General features: G+C 31.3%; 1 protein-coding gene across 1 annotated transcript; it reads right to left on the reverse strand.

Moving 5' to 3' along the window:
• Positions 1-2,769: 2,769 nt before the first annotated feature.
• On the reverse strand, positions 2,770-7,920 carry LOC111698757 (postacrosomal sheath WW domain-binding protein). The gene is made up of 4 exons (XM_023469176.1): positions 7,814-7,920; positions 5,675-5,789; positions 4,239-4,435; positions 2,770-3,580 (listed from the first exon to the last, which is right to left on the reverse strand). Exons 1-4 carry the CDS (start codon positions 7,904-7,906, stop codon positions 3,506-3,508), a joined length of 480 nt encoding a protein of 159 aa, XP_023324944.1. The 5' UTR covers positions 7,907-7,920; the 3' UTR covers positions 2,770-3,505.
• Between the last annotated feature and the right edge of the window lie 11,404 nt (positions 7,921-19,324).

Consider the following 19,324-nt stretch of genomic DNA (forward strand, 5'->3'; position numbering starts at 1 on the left):
ATTTTGGAAGACTCCAATAAAGCGTTGGGGGGGGGGGGTGTCATTAAACACGCCAAATAATAACAATTTTTTGTTTAAATGTTATACATTTTTCAATCATAACTCATCTTATTAAGTAGATATTGATAATAATAAAAATATTTAAATCTACAATAAATGAATCTGCTTCTCTTAGTTGTAACTAAGGTCACTAATTCACGCTATTAAATCAGAATTTGACCTATTAAAAATTCGATCTTACACTAAATACGATCTATCTAATTTATTAAAATTCTAAAATTCTTCACTTATATATTATGTCAGCATTCAGTTCCCCGCTGTTTAATTGAGACATTTGATTGGCCTATTAAACATACTTAGTGTCTTAGTGGGATATTTTCCAGCAACGATGATCTTTGTAAAATGTAAAACTCAGCACCGTGAAATCTGATCAAAGCTAAACCATTAAACAGAATTATATATTTCATGATTTCACCCCATTTAGTGGAAACAGAATGTTAAAGAACTGATTTATATATTTTATTTCATCAAACCAAATAATATCACACGTTTTTAAAATTACCCCGCCCCCCTCCCCCTCCAGAGGCGTACACAGGGGGGTTATGGCCCCCACACCCATAGGCCAGTAAAATCTATGGTTTCAAGGAAGTTTTAAGGCCCCAACGGGTGCTTAAATGTTAAGCCTCCCGCCTGGAGAGTCTAAAAAGTTGAAGCCCCTGTGTACGCCCCAGCAACCACTCTGGTTTGGTTTATCTATTTGAATTAAACTGCGTTGAAGTCTCCTGGTTTTGTTTTTTCAACAATCTTAAAACTGAAAGTTTTCTTATTTTACTTTTATTCAAAAAGCATCTGCTGGCAAAAATATGAAAGAAAAATTGCGATTTTTTTTAGTAGGTTAAATTTTGATCAAAAGGTACAGCTTCAACGTGCAATGCAACCCCCCTCTCCGTACGCACTTCAAAAAATCAAATATTAAGCGTTAAAATCTAAGCTTAGGGCATTGCGACACTTCAAAGTCAACCCTGTCTAAAAAATGATGAGACTGTTTATAAGCAGGCTCAATCTATGTGAAGCATTTACATTAATAAGCTATTTCATAAAATAGAAATAAAATTAAATCCAATTTGCAGATTTTTGTTCACGTATCGTTAAATTTCTCCCGAAAGACAATAAAGTTTCATTTTGTACTTTCAATAAATCATAAGTAATTAGTATGTTAAAGTTGAAGGAGGGGGGGGGGGGGGGGGTCCATAGTTGTTAAATTAAATAAATAAACGTATACAAATATTTCAATATATTCTCACGTGATCAAGGTTAAGACGCTAAACTTAATGATTAAAATTTTTTAAAAACCTTGAAACTAAATCAATGATTATACAAAAACGTTAAAACTAAAACTTTAATTTATCTTGGTATATTATAACACTAACACACGATAATCAAGAATTAATTAAAACTTAAATATTTTATAATTTTAAGAACTTTTTTGTTGTACATCTCGATATCAAGCATTGATTCCCATCTTAAGCAGATTTACGAATAAATTAATTTTTACATATTTATGCAAATATAAAAAGCAGAAATTTCTGTTAAAAAGTTATTTTTATGATAAATAATTTAAACGAAAATGAAATAGTTAGACGAGTGAAAGTGAAACTATTGAACCATGGCGATATTATTTGTATATTTAGAAAGATTTATCCTTGCGTATATGTGTATTTGCGTATTTGTGTATACGCGTATTTGCGTATACGCATATTTGCGTATACGCTTATTTGCGTATATGCGTACACGCGTATATGCGTACACGCGTATATGCGTACACGCGTATATGCGTATTTGCGTATATGCGTATTTGCGTATATGAGTATTTGCGTATTTGCGTATATGCTGAAACCCATTGATATTTTTATTTGTATATGATGAATACAAAAAATTGTAGAGGATGAAAATTTCCGAAATAGGGTTAAACAATCCGGATAAATAGGGTTAAACAATCCGGATAAATAGGGTTAAACAATTCGGATAAGACCTAGTCATTAGTCATTACTCATCTTCCTCTTCTTTTATACCCTCGTTATTTATAATTTATTTCTATCTAGAAGCGTCCAATAAATGTTCTTCTAAAATATACTGATTTTTAACACTGGACTCCTTTATTATAGGTGTCTTTGATATGTGAACAAATAGATACGCAAAGATTGAAAAGTTTGAAGTCCTCATAACCAAGGTTTACACATTGGTAAAGGAATCTTGAAGATCAGATTATGGAAGTACACATGGATCCCCCACACAAATGGAATAATGACAGGATTGAATATTAAATATTAAATATTGACAATATATTTTTAATGTTTTAAATAAAATTGTTCAGGGTTTTTCCATTTTTCTTTAAACAGTTAGACTCTTGGATGAATCAGTATGAACTACAAAATAAAACTAACTCTCATCACAAAAAAAGCATATTATATATCTATATATATATAAAGTAGAAATCTCTGGGTGTTTGTTTGTTTCATGAACCCATGGACCGATTTCCTCAAATTTAATTGGGGAACTTGGGAGAACCAAAGGAGGGCTCTTAGAATTAAGTGGGTCGAATTTTAAAGCAAAAATTTAGTTTCCCGGTAAAATTTGTCAAGTGAGGGTAAACGGCGGAATTAATAATGACTACCCCGGGCAAAGCTAGGTTCCCAAGCTAGTATATATATATTGAATATCTATTTAATTCTTCCTCTACTTTCCCTTTAACTAAGGTTATAAAAATGATTTTTTTAACAGTTGATTAATGTATATTGAATAATAAACTAAGACTGATGTGATAACAGCGAAATAATAACAATAATAAAAACAATGTTAAAAGCCCACATAGACTTTAAACCCCTTAATTATATATATACCCGTTTTAGAGGGTAACCCTTAAAAAACTAAATCCAAGCGGCCTCGTTAATTAATCCTTTTTTTACAACCATAATTGTTAATCATAGCAATCCTTTTATGTTGAAATAAACAAAAAACATGTATAATAAAGTCGAAAAATGACATATAATGTCTACAATAAGCATCCGTTTACTTTGGAGCATGTCTTTAGTGTCTTTAAACATTCATATCAACAGTTTTTTTGTTTACAGTTACAGTTCATTTTTTACAATGAAGTCCATTGGTCAAAGTTTTGAACGAAAGCTCGTTGTCCTTTTATGATTGTACAACGTACAGCGGTAGTGTACAGTGTACAACATGGGTTTCCAGTTAAAGCAAGTAGTTCTCCAACATAAAGTCCAGTTACAGTTACATAATACATCTCTTCATAATGTAATAATAATGACTAGATTAAAGTTCGTATATAAGTGTGTGTCAAGGGTATTACCACCCTTGCTACAGGTCATTTTGATAGTACGGTCGCATTTTGATGTGTTTTGTCGCGTCTAGTTATGTAAAAATCAATGGCGTGCTGGCCCAAAAAGGCCTTACAAAAAATGAATGTATGGAATTAAAAACTGATGGTCTAGAAAGCGCTTCGTTTTCTCCTGGTGTCTTCGTACTGGTTCAAGGGGTCGGTGGCAGCTGCGGAGTAGGTGTCCTAAAAAAAATGTTTTAATTTCTATGAATTTTTGAAAATCCATCAGAAATAAAGATAATTATTTCCTAAAATGTGCTATGGTGTTTTAATCAATATTTAGTCGTAATTGACCTTCTGACAAGATAGCAAAGCCCGATTTACAACGGTACCCTTGATCAAAATGTAGAAGATAACGTCGTTTTTCTGATTCAAAAAGTGGTTATTTCTGTGAGTTTCTTCATTATTTCTTGTAAGCAAAAAATGCGCAAGTCACTTTTGCAGAGAAACCACAAAAGAAAATAAACAAAAACACGAATATCTAATTAATACTTCATAAGACAAAGCTTTCAATGAAATCATTTTAGATATGGCATCACTTAAATATACGTTTATATAAATATATAATATTTCAATGAAATCATGTTAGATATGGCATCACTTAAATATACGTTTACCGATCCTGTAATTCGAAAAAACCATGCTCATACAATTATTTTTTATGTGTGGATGTCTCAAAAAAAGTTTTTTTTTTACTGGATTTTTTTTATATTTGAAAAACTTTATGAAGGGATATTTGTGTTTATTACCAACAAATGCGGTATCCTTGTACAATAATAGATATTTTTTATGTCGAATGTTTTTTTAAAAAAAAGGATTTTTACGATTATTTAAAACTTACATAATATCTAGCAGCGTTATAGCCAGAAGAAGGGGCGTCATAAGAAGCGGCAGGGGCTCCATAGGATTGGGCAGGGGCTCCATAGGAAGGAGAGGGAGCTCCGTAGCTGGCCTCGGGGGCTCCATAACCGGAACCTGATCCATAGGAGCTGGTTTCACCACCTCCGGTTCCCAGGAGACCAAAGGCAAAGACAGCCACTGAAAAATTTTATTCTTACAAAAAGAATATTTTTTTATTCATCTTACAATCATTAGTTTTATGAAAAAGTTCCTACACGTGATATGAAATAAAGGATATAGTTTAAAAACTATGAGGTTGCAAGACTTGCAAGTCATGTCGTTGTCCTACTTTTTAATAGAAAGGAAAATTGTTCAAATACATTTCTCTGTCATTTGGCTCTAGACTAAGTCGACAAATACACGGGGAAAAGCCGCAAGTCATTCTTAACGTTGGGCAATACATACATGTATATAGAGGTCACCAGGCCTTAGAGAAAATATAGAATCTAATTTTCTTATCATTGTTGTCCTAGATTGCCAAAAAAACAGATGTTGCAATCAATTTTGTACACTGATAGATTCTCTTAGAAATAATGATGATAACCCACATAGCTTTAATAAAGGGTTACAAAAAAGACCATATGGATAGCTGACTGAAACACTTTTCGATTCAGTGATTAATGAGACATAAGAAAACAAAGAATTTATATTTAGAGAGGAAAATATCTTTAAAACTAAAAGATATTTAATATTTATATTTATTAAACAAAATTTTGTTCGCTATATCGCATAAAACTTTTATAAAAATTTCAGCGACGTTATAATTCGAATAGTTTAGAGAAATACGCAAGAATATAACCCAAATATCACATTCTTAATACCGAAAGATGACAATAACTAAAATATGATTTGAAGATTTATGAAGGATTAAAAATAAGAAAGATTTTAAAAACATGTAACGACATTTTCCTTATAATCTTAACTTGAAATCAATCAAAATATGAGAGATATATCTCAGAAAATATGAATTATCTAAGTCATGTCAAACTATTGTAAATTGAATGTAAGAATTGAATCTTAAATGTTTTTAAACATATCTCCTCTCATTCAAGACCTATTGAGAACAAATGTATAACCGGAGCTGGGAACTTTTGAATGGTGGATATCAGGATTAATGCTTGATTCACTCTTTTCTTAATCTCCAGATTAAATTATGCTTGTTCTCCTCTTGTTATTAATCTCGATCAGTTGATAAATCTGGAGATTAATAACAAGAGGAGAACAAGCATTTTTTAATCTCGAGATTAAGAAAAAGAGTGAATCAAGCATTAATCCTGATATACACCATTCAAAAGTTCCCAGCTCAACTCGGATAATATTAGCTGTTATCATGCTTGTGCTTAAAACCAAAACTAGAGGTCACAAAGTGGTACTTACAGAAAGATAGGATCCCAAGAAGAATAGCTTGAGGTACAAGATTGATGGTGTATCCTGGACCTGTGAAGATCAACTTCCCCGTACCCTGTTCATCTGAAAGATTGGTCTCCTCAACCTAACAAAAAATAAATTAGTATATTATCAGATTACTAGCTTGGGAATCATAGTTAGTCCCACCGTTTACCCGCTCTTTGACATTAATTACGATTTAAGCTAATTTTTCCCGATAAAGTGAACCCACTCAGCTAGAATCTAAAAACCAAACTTAAAACATTTCAGTGGGTCTCCCAAATTCGTTAATCAAAATTTAAGGCAAAAAAAAATTAAAAATATAAATTGTATTCAATTTTTAAAGATTTAAGCCGGCGCTCAATTAAAACCGGTTTTTGTCAGATTTAGGCCGCGGCTCAAATTCATTAAATTCGGACAATGTTCAAACAAACAAACAAACCGAGATTACAATTATATATATATATATATAAAGAATATTATTATTTTAGTAAATTTTCAAAAAGAGTTTGCAAGGAAACAAACATACAAATATTAATAATTAAACGAGTAGAAAGCCAGTTTATTTTGCGTCTTTAAAACGCTTCACGCATTTAACTTGCGTTTGGTAATTTTCCTAAAAAATGACAAATCTAAAAAAGTATTGAACACCAGAAATATCGTATTTTTTGGATTAACAGAAGTTGAAGGCAGTTAGGTGGTCTACAGTAGATATGATTAATGATTTTTTAATCATTGCGGAATCTATTTTTAGAAAATATTGCCGATTAAACTCTAATTATCTATTGTTATAATTCGATCATTCTTGAATCATAAAATACTAATAAAATCTAGACATTTGTTGATTTATGGATTAGAAAATGTAGAATTATTTTTCAAGCACATATTGAATTAGCGTCTAAAGGTTATAAATATATTTTATGGAAAAAGAGCATTTTATAATAAATAAATGTAAAAAGGAATTCGTGGATTTTAAAATATAAATATACATTTATTAAGACATACGCTGATTTTAAATTATAAAAGCATTTAAATAGAGTCCCATGGATTTTATTATATAATTAAGTTAAATAAGATATACGTGGATTTAAAATTTTAGAATATAAATAAGTTTAATAAGAGTCACGTTTACGGAAATAATTTGTCGTGTTATAGAGTAGACATGAGAGAGACGAACGCACGAAAAGAAAGTATCGTATTTTAGTAGTTACTAAAAAATACGTTCACATTTCAATATAAATAAATAACTAGCAAAATTTCTACTTTAAAATCCTCCCATTTTCCCCGCCCCTTCCCTTTTCCCTTCCTTCTCTCTTCTCCCTCACCCCCTCCCCCTCTCCCGCCCCCCCCCTAGCTCAATTAGACTAAATGAAGACATGTAACGCCAAGCGTGAAATTGTAAGTTTACAAATAAACCTAAACGCAACCTTGCGTACTTAGAGAACGCATTTGCTGACCACACTTGAAATATGTTTGTGTGGGAACGGAAGGGCGCAAGGCCTAGCTTAAGAGTATTTTCATGACAGACTGATACAAGGACTTAAATAATTTCAATAGCTTCATAATCCAGGGTTTAAGGCGTGAAGTCATCAGGATACACTATTTTCAATATTAAATTTTAAGAGGGGGGTAAGATAAAATAGATTATTTGTTTGTTTACGTATATTTTTGACTTTTGAAATTCTTTGAAAGTAAAAACTAAGTGAAAAATCACTTAGTATAAGATTTCAATCTTACAAACAAATTGCTTTAGTTTTTTCAATATTAAATTAAAGGTGAGGTAAGATATCATAAATTATTTGTTTGTTTACGTATATTTTTGCTTTTGAAATTCTTTGAAAGTAAAAACTAAGTGAAAAATCACTTAGTATGAACGTAATGATATTTGTAAAAATGTTTTTTTTGACTCAAAAGTTCATTTTAATTTTGTTTAAATTTGCACATCGAGAGTTTCATCACAGGGATAGATGGAAGTTAAAAACTTACTCCAAAAATACAAAATGAAAAAAAAATTAAAAATAAATGAACATACTGTAACAAAACAACAGAGGACAAAGGGGTATTATTGTTTAAATAATACATATATGAAAAAACAAGCTTGGTGATATAATTTTAAATATTTATATTTACTTTGTTTTCATGTCTAGAACCCAAAGTATCTTCTGCAACAGCATATCCGACATACAGGACTAGAACAACGATTGCGGCATTTCTCCAAACCATCTTTTCTGAAAACTGAAGAATAAAAAATATTAAGAGAAATGTACAAATCAAAAGTCAAGACTGGAAAAGTTAAAGAAACCCCGGTCAAAAAATATGATCTATCACCTAAGAACTATATTTAGAATCTAAGCAATTAAAAGAATTACTTTAGTATTGCTCCGGAGATTTGAGGACAACTAAAATTCTCCGGTACTTTCGTCTTCGAGGAAAGCGCGCGCGTGTTGCAAAGCGCTACGGGGCCGGAGCGCGCATCCTTGCAGCTTCTCCTCTCAACTATTCCAACTATTTACATTATGTAAATATTGACTCGTCTTCAAGTCTTCAATGACTTTATCAAATAATGAATGACCTAAAAATCCCCCTGTCTTCCAATAAAAGCTTTTTACTACACTGAATCATCAGTAGAATGTGTACATTTTTTCAAAATTTTTTTGTATTCTTAAATCATAAATTTGGGCCCTTTTAGGTAGGATTCACAACGGTAACTAAATGTTTGATTAAGAAGGAATGCAATATTCACAATTTTTCTATATATAGCTAGTTATTTTCAATTGTAGTCTTTCTTGATTGACTTATTAGCCTGGAAATAATTAACTCGTTAAAAAGAGAAATCATGGATATCTCAGTCACTCTTGATCAGACAAAGGTTTCAAGGGAATCGTTATGAAATTCAGGGATATCAATCTATAAATAGTGTACAGTCCCTTTAAATAGTATAAAGGCTTTATTATTACATAGTATTAGCATTTGTATGGAACCCTCTGGGTTCTATTAAGTGTTGAATTATATAATTAATTAAATCAGATTTCAATAGAAGCATTAAAATTTATTTATCCAAATAAAAGTTAATTTAAACACAAATATTTTTAGAATTCACGGATTTTTAATTTAAAACCCAATCCCAAAGACAACATCAGAACAAAGTTAAAACCTCCCCCTTCAAAGGGTCCTGAATTTTGAATCTCGGTATCAAGAATTGATGTCCTATACTGTCCTAAGGGTAAGGATTTTTAATCCCTATATCTTTGCAACTATGTCGTAAACCTGAGATATTTTAAACTGTGAATTTTCGAATTTTAAATTATCAACGGTTTACATTATCATGTTGCAAAGATGTCAAAATTGGAAAAGCTGAGTTTGTAGCAAAGACTCAATTAATTTTTTCTGATAAATACCTGCAGGATAACTTTAATCGAGGAATCAATCAATTATCTTCAAAGGAAATGAGTCTTTGCCACAAACTCTGATGTTGTAGTCCCTGTAGTCGTAGACCTGAAATATTTCAAACTATGAATCATGTTAGATCAAAAAATCTTAGTTTGAAATATAAAAGGTTTGCACCAACAGGTTACAAAGATATAGGGATTCGAAAATTTAAGTATGTGGCAATAACTCAATTCCTTTAAACGTTGGATATCGAGATCAAGGGTTCAAGATTAACGATACTCCACCCAAAAGTTCCTGCCTCTGACCAATTCAAGGTTTTTTCTTGAAAAACTCTTATCATGGCATGCAGGTGATACTTGCTGATAATTCAATATTTACATTTTACAATTTCTTAAATTACGTATTTTAGTTTAACATCTAGGCATGAATATTAAGTATTAAGCAACATTCAATTTAAAAAAGAAAAAAGTAAATAAGATGCACAATGGTATACCCTTGAAACCTTTAACAGATCATTAATATAATAAAGTCTAGTAAGGTGTTTAATTCCTCCACAATTTCTGAAGCAAAAATGCGTTAATCATTTTTACGGAGAAAGAAACCAAAGAAGATGATAGACATAATACATTTTAAGAAAACAACGGGATTTTCCCTTTGGAATGTCAAAGTACACTCAATCACTTCAAACCTAATGTATTTTTTTTAAATACTACAAAATATAGTAAACAAACTAAAAAAGAAATACTTTTCAGAGAACATACAGCTTTCTCTTTATCTGAATGTACGCGCTCTAATAATAACTGCCGGAAGACTCAAATGCTGCGGCATGGAAGACTGTACGGTTGTGGCTCATGGCGACCGGTAGACAAAAAGCTAATATGTGGCATGGAAGGGGAAAATATTGTGACTTATGGCTGCCTGCCTTTCCCCGGTCCTCTAGCATTTGACACTTCACGATTTTGTACACTAAACACGAAACACTAAACACTAAAATCACTGCAAAAACTATACAGAAGGTGAAGATCAAAGGAATTGAGTCTTTGCCAGTTCTAATTCCATTATCTTTGCACCACAACGTCGTAGACCTTAGCTATTTCAAACTATGAATCCTAAAAGTCTAACTTTTAAATTTAAAAGGTTTACACTATCAGGTTGCAAAGATTAGTGAATAAAAAATTTGAGTTTGTCGCAAAGACTCAATTCCTTTATGCTACATTGCTGCTACGGCTTTGTGACCTTGTAGCTTCTCTAGTTTATCTGGTAGCATATCATAAATTAAAATTTGTTTGTTATTCTCTTCAATAAGAGAAGTCATGATTAAAATCATTTAAGATTTCAATCTTACAAACAAATTGCTTTAGTTTAACGGGAAATATACAACAACATATTTTCGTAAAACACTACAAAATGGAGTAAACAAAACATAAAAATACTTCTCTTAGAAAACCTACAGGTTTCTCTTAATCCTAAAGTACACGCCTTCGCTCGTGACACTTGACAATTTTGTCCACTACACTACTCACACAACATTGGAATATACAGGGTGTCCCAATAAACATGGGAATTCAGTGACCAACACACTCCTGTATGTCCAGTTCATTAGCCCCATGATCCAATCAGGGTTCAGTCATGTGTTTGTTGCCTATTCTGAACCAATAGAAATAGTGAGGCGGTAACATCTATATAATCGAGTTACGTCTGCTAGATTTTATTTTATGTAAACGTTAAAATTGGCTGCATATGTCCCCAGGGAAGGTATAAAATAGATAATCAAAAATTCAAAAATTTGCATCCAACAAAATTCGATTTTCTTTAAATGTTGAAAATCCAAGATTTTTTTAAAAAATCCGCAACTTTTTTCGTTATTTTTTACAATATATGCTGAGAGAAAATGTTCACAATTGAAATAGAAGATTGGTGCGAAGCGCTCTAAAAGCCTAGTTGAAGTATATTTAGGTTTGTTTGTCAAGTTTAGACCAGCCATACACCTCTTGGGGTCATGTTGCTGCCAGTTGAGAATAACAAGCCAAATATAAATATTTTATAAATGAAAAGCGTAGACATATTTTTTTTACTATAATTTTTTGTTTGTCTCTCAAAGCGTGGTCTTAATTTTTCAAAACTTTTCTTTGTGCGGCAATTTTGCGACAAGCCAAATTTTTTGTTTTATAATTTGTCTCATTACTGTTTAGATGTACGGCATTAAACTCACTGTTGTGGAACTATTTAACCGTCAAATAATTTCTAGGTGAAAACAATAATATCAGATCAACTGAAATTACATCATTTAGATCATTGAAATTTATCTTTCAAAATATCAGTTTTTAAAAATTCAAAAATATATATTTTTAATTGTAACATTTATGCTAGTTTTTTTTTATGATTTTCTGAGGAATAAGTGCCCTGTATTTTCATGATTTAAGGAGGAAAAAGTGCCCTGTATTTTCATGATTTAAGGAGGAATAAGTGCCCTGTATTTCCATGATTTAAGGAGAAAAAAGTGACCTGTATTTTTACAAATTACCTGTCCTTCATATTCATGTTTCAGTTCGGTTTCAGCTTTATTAGAAATTAGTTTGAAGTCAGCCAACTGTGCATCACGCAGATTTAAACATAATGATTTTAAAAATTGTATTGTGTTAAAGTTTTTCTTTTTTGGTTTATTTTGTATTTTTTACCTGTCAGGGTCAAATAAAAGTAAACGTTTAAAATAAATTATTTTTAATACATGTTTTAAACAATATTTTGCCCATGAAAGACAATATAGGTAAAAAAAACAAAAGAAATTAATAAGTTTAGACAATTTCTTTGGAATTTACTTTACAGAGTCAATTTGAGATTTTAATAATTTTTATGTTTCAATTTTTAAATCAAACATTGTGTTCGTTGTAAACATTTTATTTCATATTAAAACAAAACATGATAGTAATTAGTATGTTTAGACAAGTTCATGTGTGATCAAAAGATTGCAAGCTCAACAAGCAAAAAAGTTTTGCTACTAAAATGTTAGTGATCTAAAATCAAAAGCCAAGGGGATGCGACACTTAAAATTTAAATCTTGAAAATTGCTGCAATTTTTAAAAGCTGTCTGGATATATATGTGATTCAAAGATCTGAACGTCTGTGAGGAGGATATTATAATTGTTAATAATATATTAATATTAACTTTATTATTATTAGGGTAATATAGACACAGAGTAAAAGAATAGGAATCAGCTTATCATCCGTAGATCCCGAGATACAGGGGTCTGTAAGCGTAATTTCAAGTGACCCTCCATGCAAAGATGGCAATGTTAGATTTACATCGGTACCCTGAACACCCTTAAAAAAGATACTGTTGTTTTTCCTATCTTGAAAATTGTTTAATTCTGTTAATTCCTCGATTGCTTCGTAAAAGCAAGAAATGCGCAAGTCACTTTTTCAAAGATAGACCGATAATGAAAATAAACAGGGTAAAGCAGCAAAAAAATAAATATCTGATTCATACTTAATCAGACATAACTACTAAGGGTAACGTTGTGAATCGGGCATTGCCATTTTTGCATGGAGGGTCACTTGAAATTATGCTTACAGTCCCTTTAATAACAGAAAAGGTTTGACTTCTGATCTAAAGTTTGTCGAGTGTGGAGTGTAAAGCCATCCATCCGTTCAGTTATAATTATAGATTTATTATTTCATAATTTCAAAACAGTTTTTAATTTTTAATCAAGAAAAATTAATTCTGTTAATTCCTCGATTGCTTCGTAAAAGCAAGAAATGCGCAAGTCACTTTTTCAAAGATAGACCAATAATGAAAATAAACAGGTTAAAGTAGCAACAAAAAAAAATACCTGATTCATACTTAATCAGACAAAACTACTAAGGGTATCGTTGTGAATCGGGCATTGCCATCTTTGCATGGAGGGTCACTTGAAATTACGCTTACAGTCCCTTTAATAACGGAAAAGGTTTGACTTGTGATCTATAATTTGTCGGTTGTGGAGTGTAAACCCATCCATCCGTTCAGCTGTTTATAGATTTATTATTTCATAATTTCTAAACAGGTTTTTATTTTTAATTAAGATAATCAATACCTGAACATCAAATACTTTGCGTATGATAAAGGGGTTAATGATCAAAGTTTAAATGAAAAAAAATCAGCAGATATACTTATTTCAATCTGTCAAACATTTGACTTGATGTTTTTATATCAATTAGTTAGAATTGGCTATCATTGATTTCTCCCCTGCACCATAATCAGTGGCTGGAAAAAAATAAGATGAAATTGATATTTTACATAAACAAATTTAAAAAAAAAACTTTTTGCAGTGCTTAATAATGCGAAATACATTAAAAAATGTTCAAATCCAAGCTTTTCTAATATAAAAACACTAATTTTTCAGAACCATGTTTTGGAGAAATACATCCCTACTTGCTATTATACTGTGCAATGTTGAAGCCTTTGAGATTACAGGGTCAAGACATGAGGATAAAGTATGGTTTACAATTTTTCATCAAAATTTTTTTAAAATGTACTTTTTGACCCAGTTTAATTTGGTATATCTATATATATTGGTATATATTGCAATATCTATATATAAATTTGGCTTGTCTGGGTGTCTGTTTGTTTGTTTGTATCCAATAAACGTCAAAATGGCTGAACCGATCGGGCCCAAATTTTTTGTGGGACATCACGTGACCACAGGGAAGGTTTATGAATGATAAAAATTAAAAAAATGTGTTTTAAAGGTTTTTAATTTTTAAAAAAATTTAAATTCTTGAAAATCTTATTTTTTTAAATCCGCAAAAAAATTTTCTTCTTTGTTTTAAAATGTAAACAAAAAAACATGTTCACAATTTTAATAGAAGATGGGCGCGAAGTTCGATATACCATGAAGTTCATTTCATTTTGTAGCTTTAGAATGTTACTTTTCGTCAACCATAAAATTTATAGAATTTCTAATTTCAGATGACAACATTTTTCAAATTCAACCCTGGGGTTATTAGAGATACAACAAAAACTTCGGGCTACTTGGGTAGATACACAAATCCCAATTTTCTAATACCTATATTTCTACAACCAAATGATGTAAACCTTTGATATTTCAAACTTATATTGTTTGATATAACAGAAGTCATAGTTTGAAATATCTAAAAAACTCAATTCCAAATTCAGATACATTCGAAGAAGACTGCTTTGAACGTTGAGTTTAAAAATAAAAGCTAAGGGAGTTACAAGGTTGCAAAGATAAACCAGTAATTCCGAACATTTAAATTGGAGAATATCTCATTACACATGAGAGTTAACTGACGACTTAAAAATTGTCTTTTATAACTAGTTTTGTCTAAACATTTAAGCAATTTTTAAATCAAGTTAAGGACAATCCCGTAATTCAATTCGGGCAAGTTTTTGTTGCATGAGCTTTGACTTTTGATCGTACATAAAACTAAAGATATTAATGTAGAATTTAGAATGTAGATGCTATATTGTAATAATAGTATTTTACGAATAAATGCCGCCTGCAGATCAGAAAAGTAAAAAAATAAAAAAATAAAGGACTGTAGTAGACGTAGTTGACTTCTAAACAATTTCCTAAACCTAAAAATCTTAATTTTTCTCTTTAAAAAAGCGTTGATTTTAGATAATTTACTCTGCTGTAAAAATCCGCAAATTGCTTTTACGTACAAAAACTGCAAAAGATTGGTTTAAAGGGAATCGTTGTGAATCAAATATGTTTCTCTATAAATGTAGGGTTACTGAAAATCATGTGTTTAGAATTGGATACCCTTAATACCAATTGTTTAATCTAAATATTCTCTGTGGACACTTTTGATTTCTGCTTAATCCATACTTTTTCCCTTGTTTGGATATCTCTTCTGGGTTCTGCCCAATGACAGTGATAAAATGACGGGCAAAATTTTAAAGTTTCCCGGCTTTTGATTGCAGCTGCTCGGGATTTTGCATACGTCACTCTGATTGGTTAAATTTTAGACACTTTCCTGGATAAAAACCAAAGATCAAAATAATCTTTAGATTGACAATAGGAGGAGAGTATGCATTGATCTCGATATCCACAATTCTAAAGTTTTGAGCTTGGACCTTTTAATTCCTGTTTTTTTTGATAAAATTCATTTTTATTTTAGATTGACTCTGAGTTGATGACTAACGACGAAGGGACAGGGAAATTATATTTTACTGGACCAGGGACAGAATTGAATGAATTTGAGCTAGTTTTTTGAACTACTTTCTGTCGATTCAAATACTCATATGTAGTTCTGCAGTGTAAATATCATCTATAGGATTAATAATAGGGGGGATGATAGTTCTCTACCTGTGTGCTCAGTTAGCTGTACTGTACACTTACAACTGTTTACTAATATTGATATACTGTAGGTTAGGCCAGAATCTTCTTATAATAAACAGATATGCAGTACGCTCTCGGTATAGTTTATGGCCTATAAAATCAATAAAGGATTAGTGTACATCATCACTCTATACACTATAACCTCGTTGGATAATAACAAATCCTGAATCACTAATCTCATGTCCTTTAGATGTAAATAACTACACTGCAGAACTAGAGGTAAGTATTTGAATCGACCGTATTGTAATTCAACGACCGAGCTCAAATTCATTAAATTTGGTCTTAGGATACACAATTAATCTCATTCCTCAAGCTATTCTACTAGGAGCTCTTTCTTTCTGTAAGCAACTTCTTAAATAGATTTTCGTTATCATTTTTTCATGCTTTATGTTTCGTTTTATATTTCAAAACGTGACAGTTGAGAGATGATTTGAGGATTGTCTATAATGATCTTTGTCTGGTTCGTGTTAAATTCTTGAAACAATAATCAGAAAATATATCCTTAAAGTCCTGAGACTGAATTTAATGAATTTTACCAGCGTCGTTAAACCGCAAATCACCGGTTCAAATTGCGCGCTAGCTCAAATATCAAAATACTGATAGAAATTCAAGTTGAACAAACCATGTCTCTGGCATTTCCAAAATGTAGTCTGCCTTTTTCGTGGTGTCAAAATTACCTGAAATTTATGGAACTTCGATCAGACTTTTACTAAGGAAATTAACTGCCACAAACTAAAATTTTCTAATCCTTAGATCTTTGAAATCTGATGGTGTAAACCTTTGATATTTCAAACTTAAATGTTTTGATCTAACAAAATTCATTGTTTGAAATATTAAGATCTACGACATTGGGTTGCAAAGATTATAGGTATAAGAAAATCAGAGTTTATGGCAAATACTAAATTCTTAAAAATTGAAATCAAACCGAAATTCTTTAAAGGAATTGAGTCTTTGACACAAACTCTGATTTTCTAATCCTTATATCTTTGCAACCCACTGTTGTAGACCTTAGATATTTAAAACTATAAACTATGTTAGATCAAATAATCGAAGTTTAATATTTCAAAGGTTTACACCAACAGGTTTTCGCGATATGAGGATTAGAAAATTATAATTTGTGGCAAAGACTCGATTCCCTTTCGCTAAATCTGCATATATATCTTAAATTCACATAATTTACAATTTTTAAGGTAAAATCATTTTTGTTATGCTTGTAGAAAAATGTATATTTAGTGGCCGTTTACATATTGGGACTTGATTTTGGATCCTCTTCGGGTGGATATGGTTATGGAGGGGTGGCACCGACTTATGGAGCCCCAACTGCAAACTATGGAGCCACTGCCACAACGTATGGAGCCCCAGTTCCAAAGTACGGAGCGCCAGTTCCAACGTATGGAGCCCCTGTGCCGAGTTATGCGGCCCCTCCGTCCACATATTCTAGACGCTTTGTAAGTAATTTCAAAGGTTTACACCAACAGGTTTTCGCGATATGAGGATTAGAAAATTATAATTTGTGGCAAAGACTCGATTCCCTTTCGCTAAATCTGCATATATATCTTAAATTCACATAATTTACAATTTTTAAGGTAAAATCATTTTTGTTATGCTTGTAGAAAAATGTATATTTAGTGGCCGTTTACATATTGGGACTTGATTTTGGATCCTCTTCGGGTGGATATGGTTATGGAGGGGTGGCACCGACTTATGGAGCCCCAACTGCAAGCTATGGAGCCCCTGCCACAACGTATGGAGCCCCAGTTCCAAAGTACGGAGCGCCAGTTCCAACGTATGGAGCCCCTGTGCCGAGTTATGCGGCCCCTCCGTCCACATATTCTAGACGCTTTGTAAGTAAATTTATTGATTTTTTTAAATGCTTAGGTTGGAAATTAAGTAAAAAAATTTATTAAGATTTATTAATTAATTGAATTTGAATACTTATGCAGAAATACTTTTAATCCTTTCCCTTATATTACCATTTAAGATTAAACTTGTAGACTCAAGTTACTCTATATTGAAAAGGACATGTCCGAATCACAGCGGTATCCTTTAACCTTTTATCTGATACCATGTTGTGAGATATCGTTGGTTTCTGGATTCTGAAGATAAATTATTCATAAAAATATTTCATCATAATTACAAATCTGCTTCAAACAAAATTTTTAAGAAACCGTGATCTCTTCTAAACTAAAAGAATCGTAGAAATGAGATGAAATAAAGTTAAGCGAAATGTTTTTTTAATAGAAACAGAATCAGAGAAAATGTGTAATCTCGTTTCTGAAGTCTCGTCCTTTGTGGAAACAACAAAAATATTTATTATTTTTAAGGATATTCTGCAGTTTGAGGATGAAGTCATGAAAAAAAGAAGTTTATTTTAAAGCGTCCTAAAAAATTAGATATTAATAAATGTAAAAATTGTAAAATTACTATAATTCAGGTAAATGTAAAAATAAATCCACATTTATGTAAATGTAACATTTATATTATTTAAATAAACTCTGCAACAATTATATCTTCTATTTAATATTCAATTTCTTAGTTTTGAAGTAATGGCGTAATTTTTGAATCAAATTAATAAAAAATCTGAACTTTTTTAAAATTTTAAAATTGGATTACTAAAGTATTCGATTATACCTTCATTAGAAGTTTATGACTTTGGAGTAATCATTTTTTAATATTTAAAGTAGTAATCTATGTTTGTTTGTTAGTATGTCCGATCCTAACTCAGGAACCCCTTGACCGACTTGCCCCAGATTTTGATTGGGGAACTCAGAAGAACCATAGAAATATTTTTAGCTGAGATGGTAGCTTCCAAGTTCAGTGGGTTAAAGCTGGGTTTCCAAGTTTTTTTTTATGTATTTGTTTTTAGTTCTATTCTAATTAAACACATAAAAACCAATTATTACATTTCTGGACTTCCTTCACATAAAATGGTTTAATCAGCTTGTTAGTTGTTACTGGTTAGTGCGAGTTTTGCAATCTATTTCTAGGTCTACAAAAAAGATGTATAAGGGAGGTAGTGAAATAAAAGGCCGACTCTAGTATGCCGAGTCCATAAGCGCCTGATTCAATCAGGGTTCAGTCATGTGTTTAGTGTCTATTCTGAACCAATAGAAATTTTATGACGGTAAAATCTATCTATCTATATCTATCTAGCTCATTATCCAATTATAGATATCGGCGTAAATGGAAATATTTACTTCTACTGAATCTATAATGCATGGGCCAAGGCGCTGCGACACTTTAAAGTCGATCCAGTCTTGAAAATTGATGATTAAATCAGGAAGAACGTGAGGAAGGCTCCTCTACTTGTATAAAATCGTTTGCCCCCCCCCCCCACCTTCTTATTATAAAACTCGCAGTTGATTAATTGTGGCTTCATCTGTAAGCATCTTCTCTTTGTACAGTATATAAAACAAATACAAAAAAAAGTTTGCGGATTTCATAAGATTTTTTCGCGCATTTTCAAAATTTTACAAAAACAAAAAAAACTTTTAAACACAAATTTTTGGAATTTTGATCATTCATAAACCTTCCCTGGGGTCAAGTGAGATCCCACAAAAAATTTGGGCCCGATCGGTTCAACCCTTTTGACGTTTATTGGACACAAACAAACAGACAGACAGACAGACAAGCTAAATTTATAAATTATCGATTCCCTTAATGATCTTAAATTCTGGTTTTTTCATTTCTACCAATCATGTTTTTAAAAATAATTGATTCTTTACCACAAATACAAATTTTCTAATCCCTATATCTTTGCAGCCTAATATTGTAAATCTATAACATTTTTAACTTAGATGATTTAACATGGAATTCATAGTTTGAAATATCTAGGTCTACGATATTGAGATCAAAAATTCAGAATTTGTAACAAAGACTCAAAAAACAAAACAAAACAAAAAACACA

Source organism: Eurytemora carolleeae, unplaced genomic scaffold, assembly GCF_000591075.1.
Source record: "Eurytemora carolleeae unplaced genomic scaffold, Eaff_2.0 scaffold318, whole genome shotgun sequence".
Taxonomy (NCBI): Eukaryota; Metazoa; Arthropoda; class Copepoda; order Calanoida; family Temoridae; genus Eurytemora; species Eurytemora carolleeae.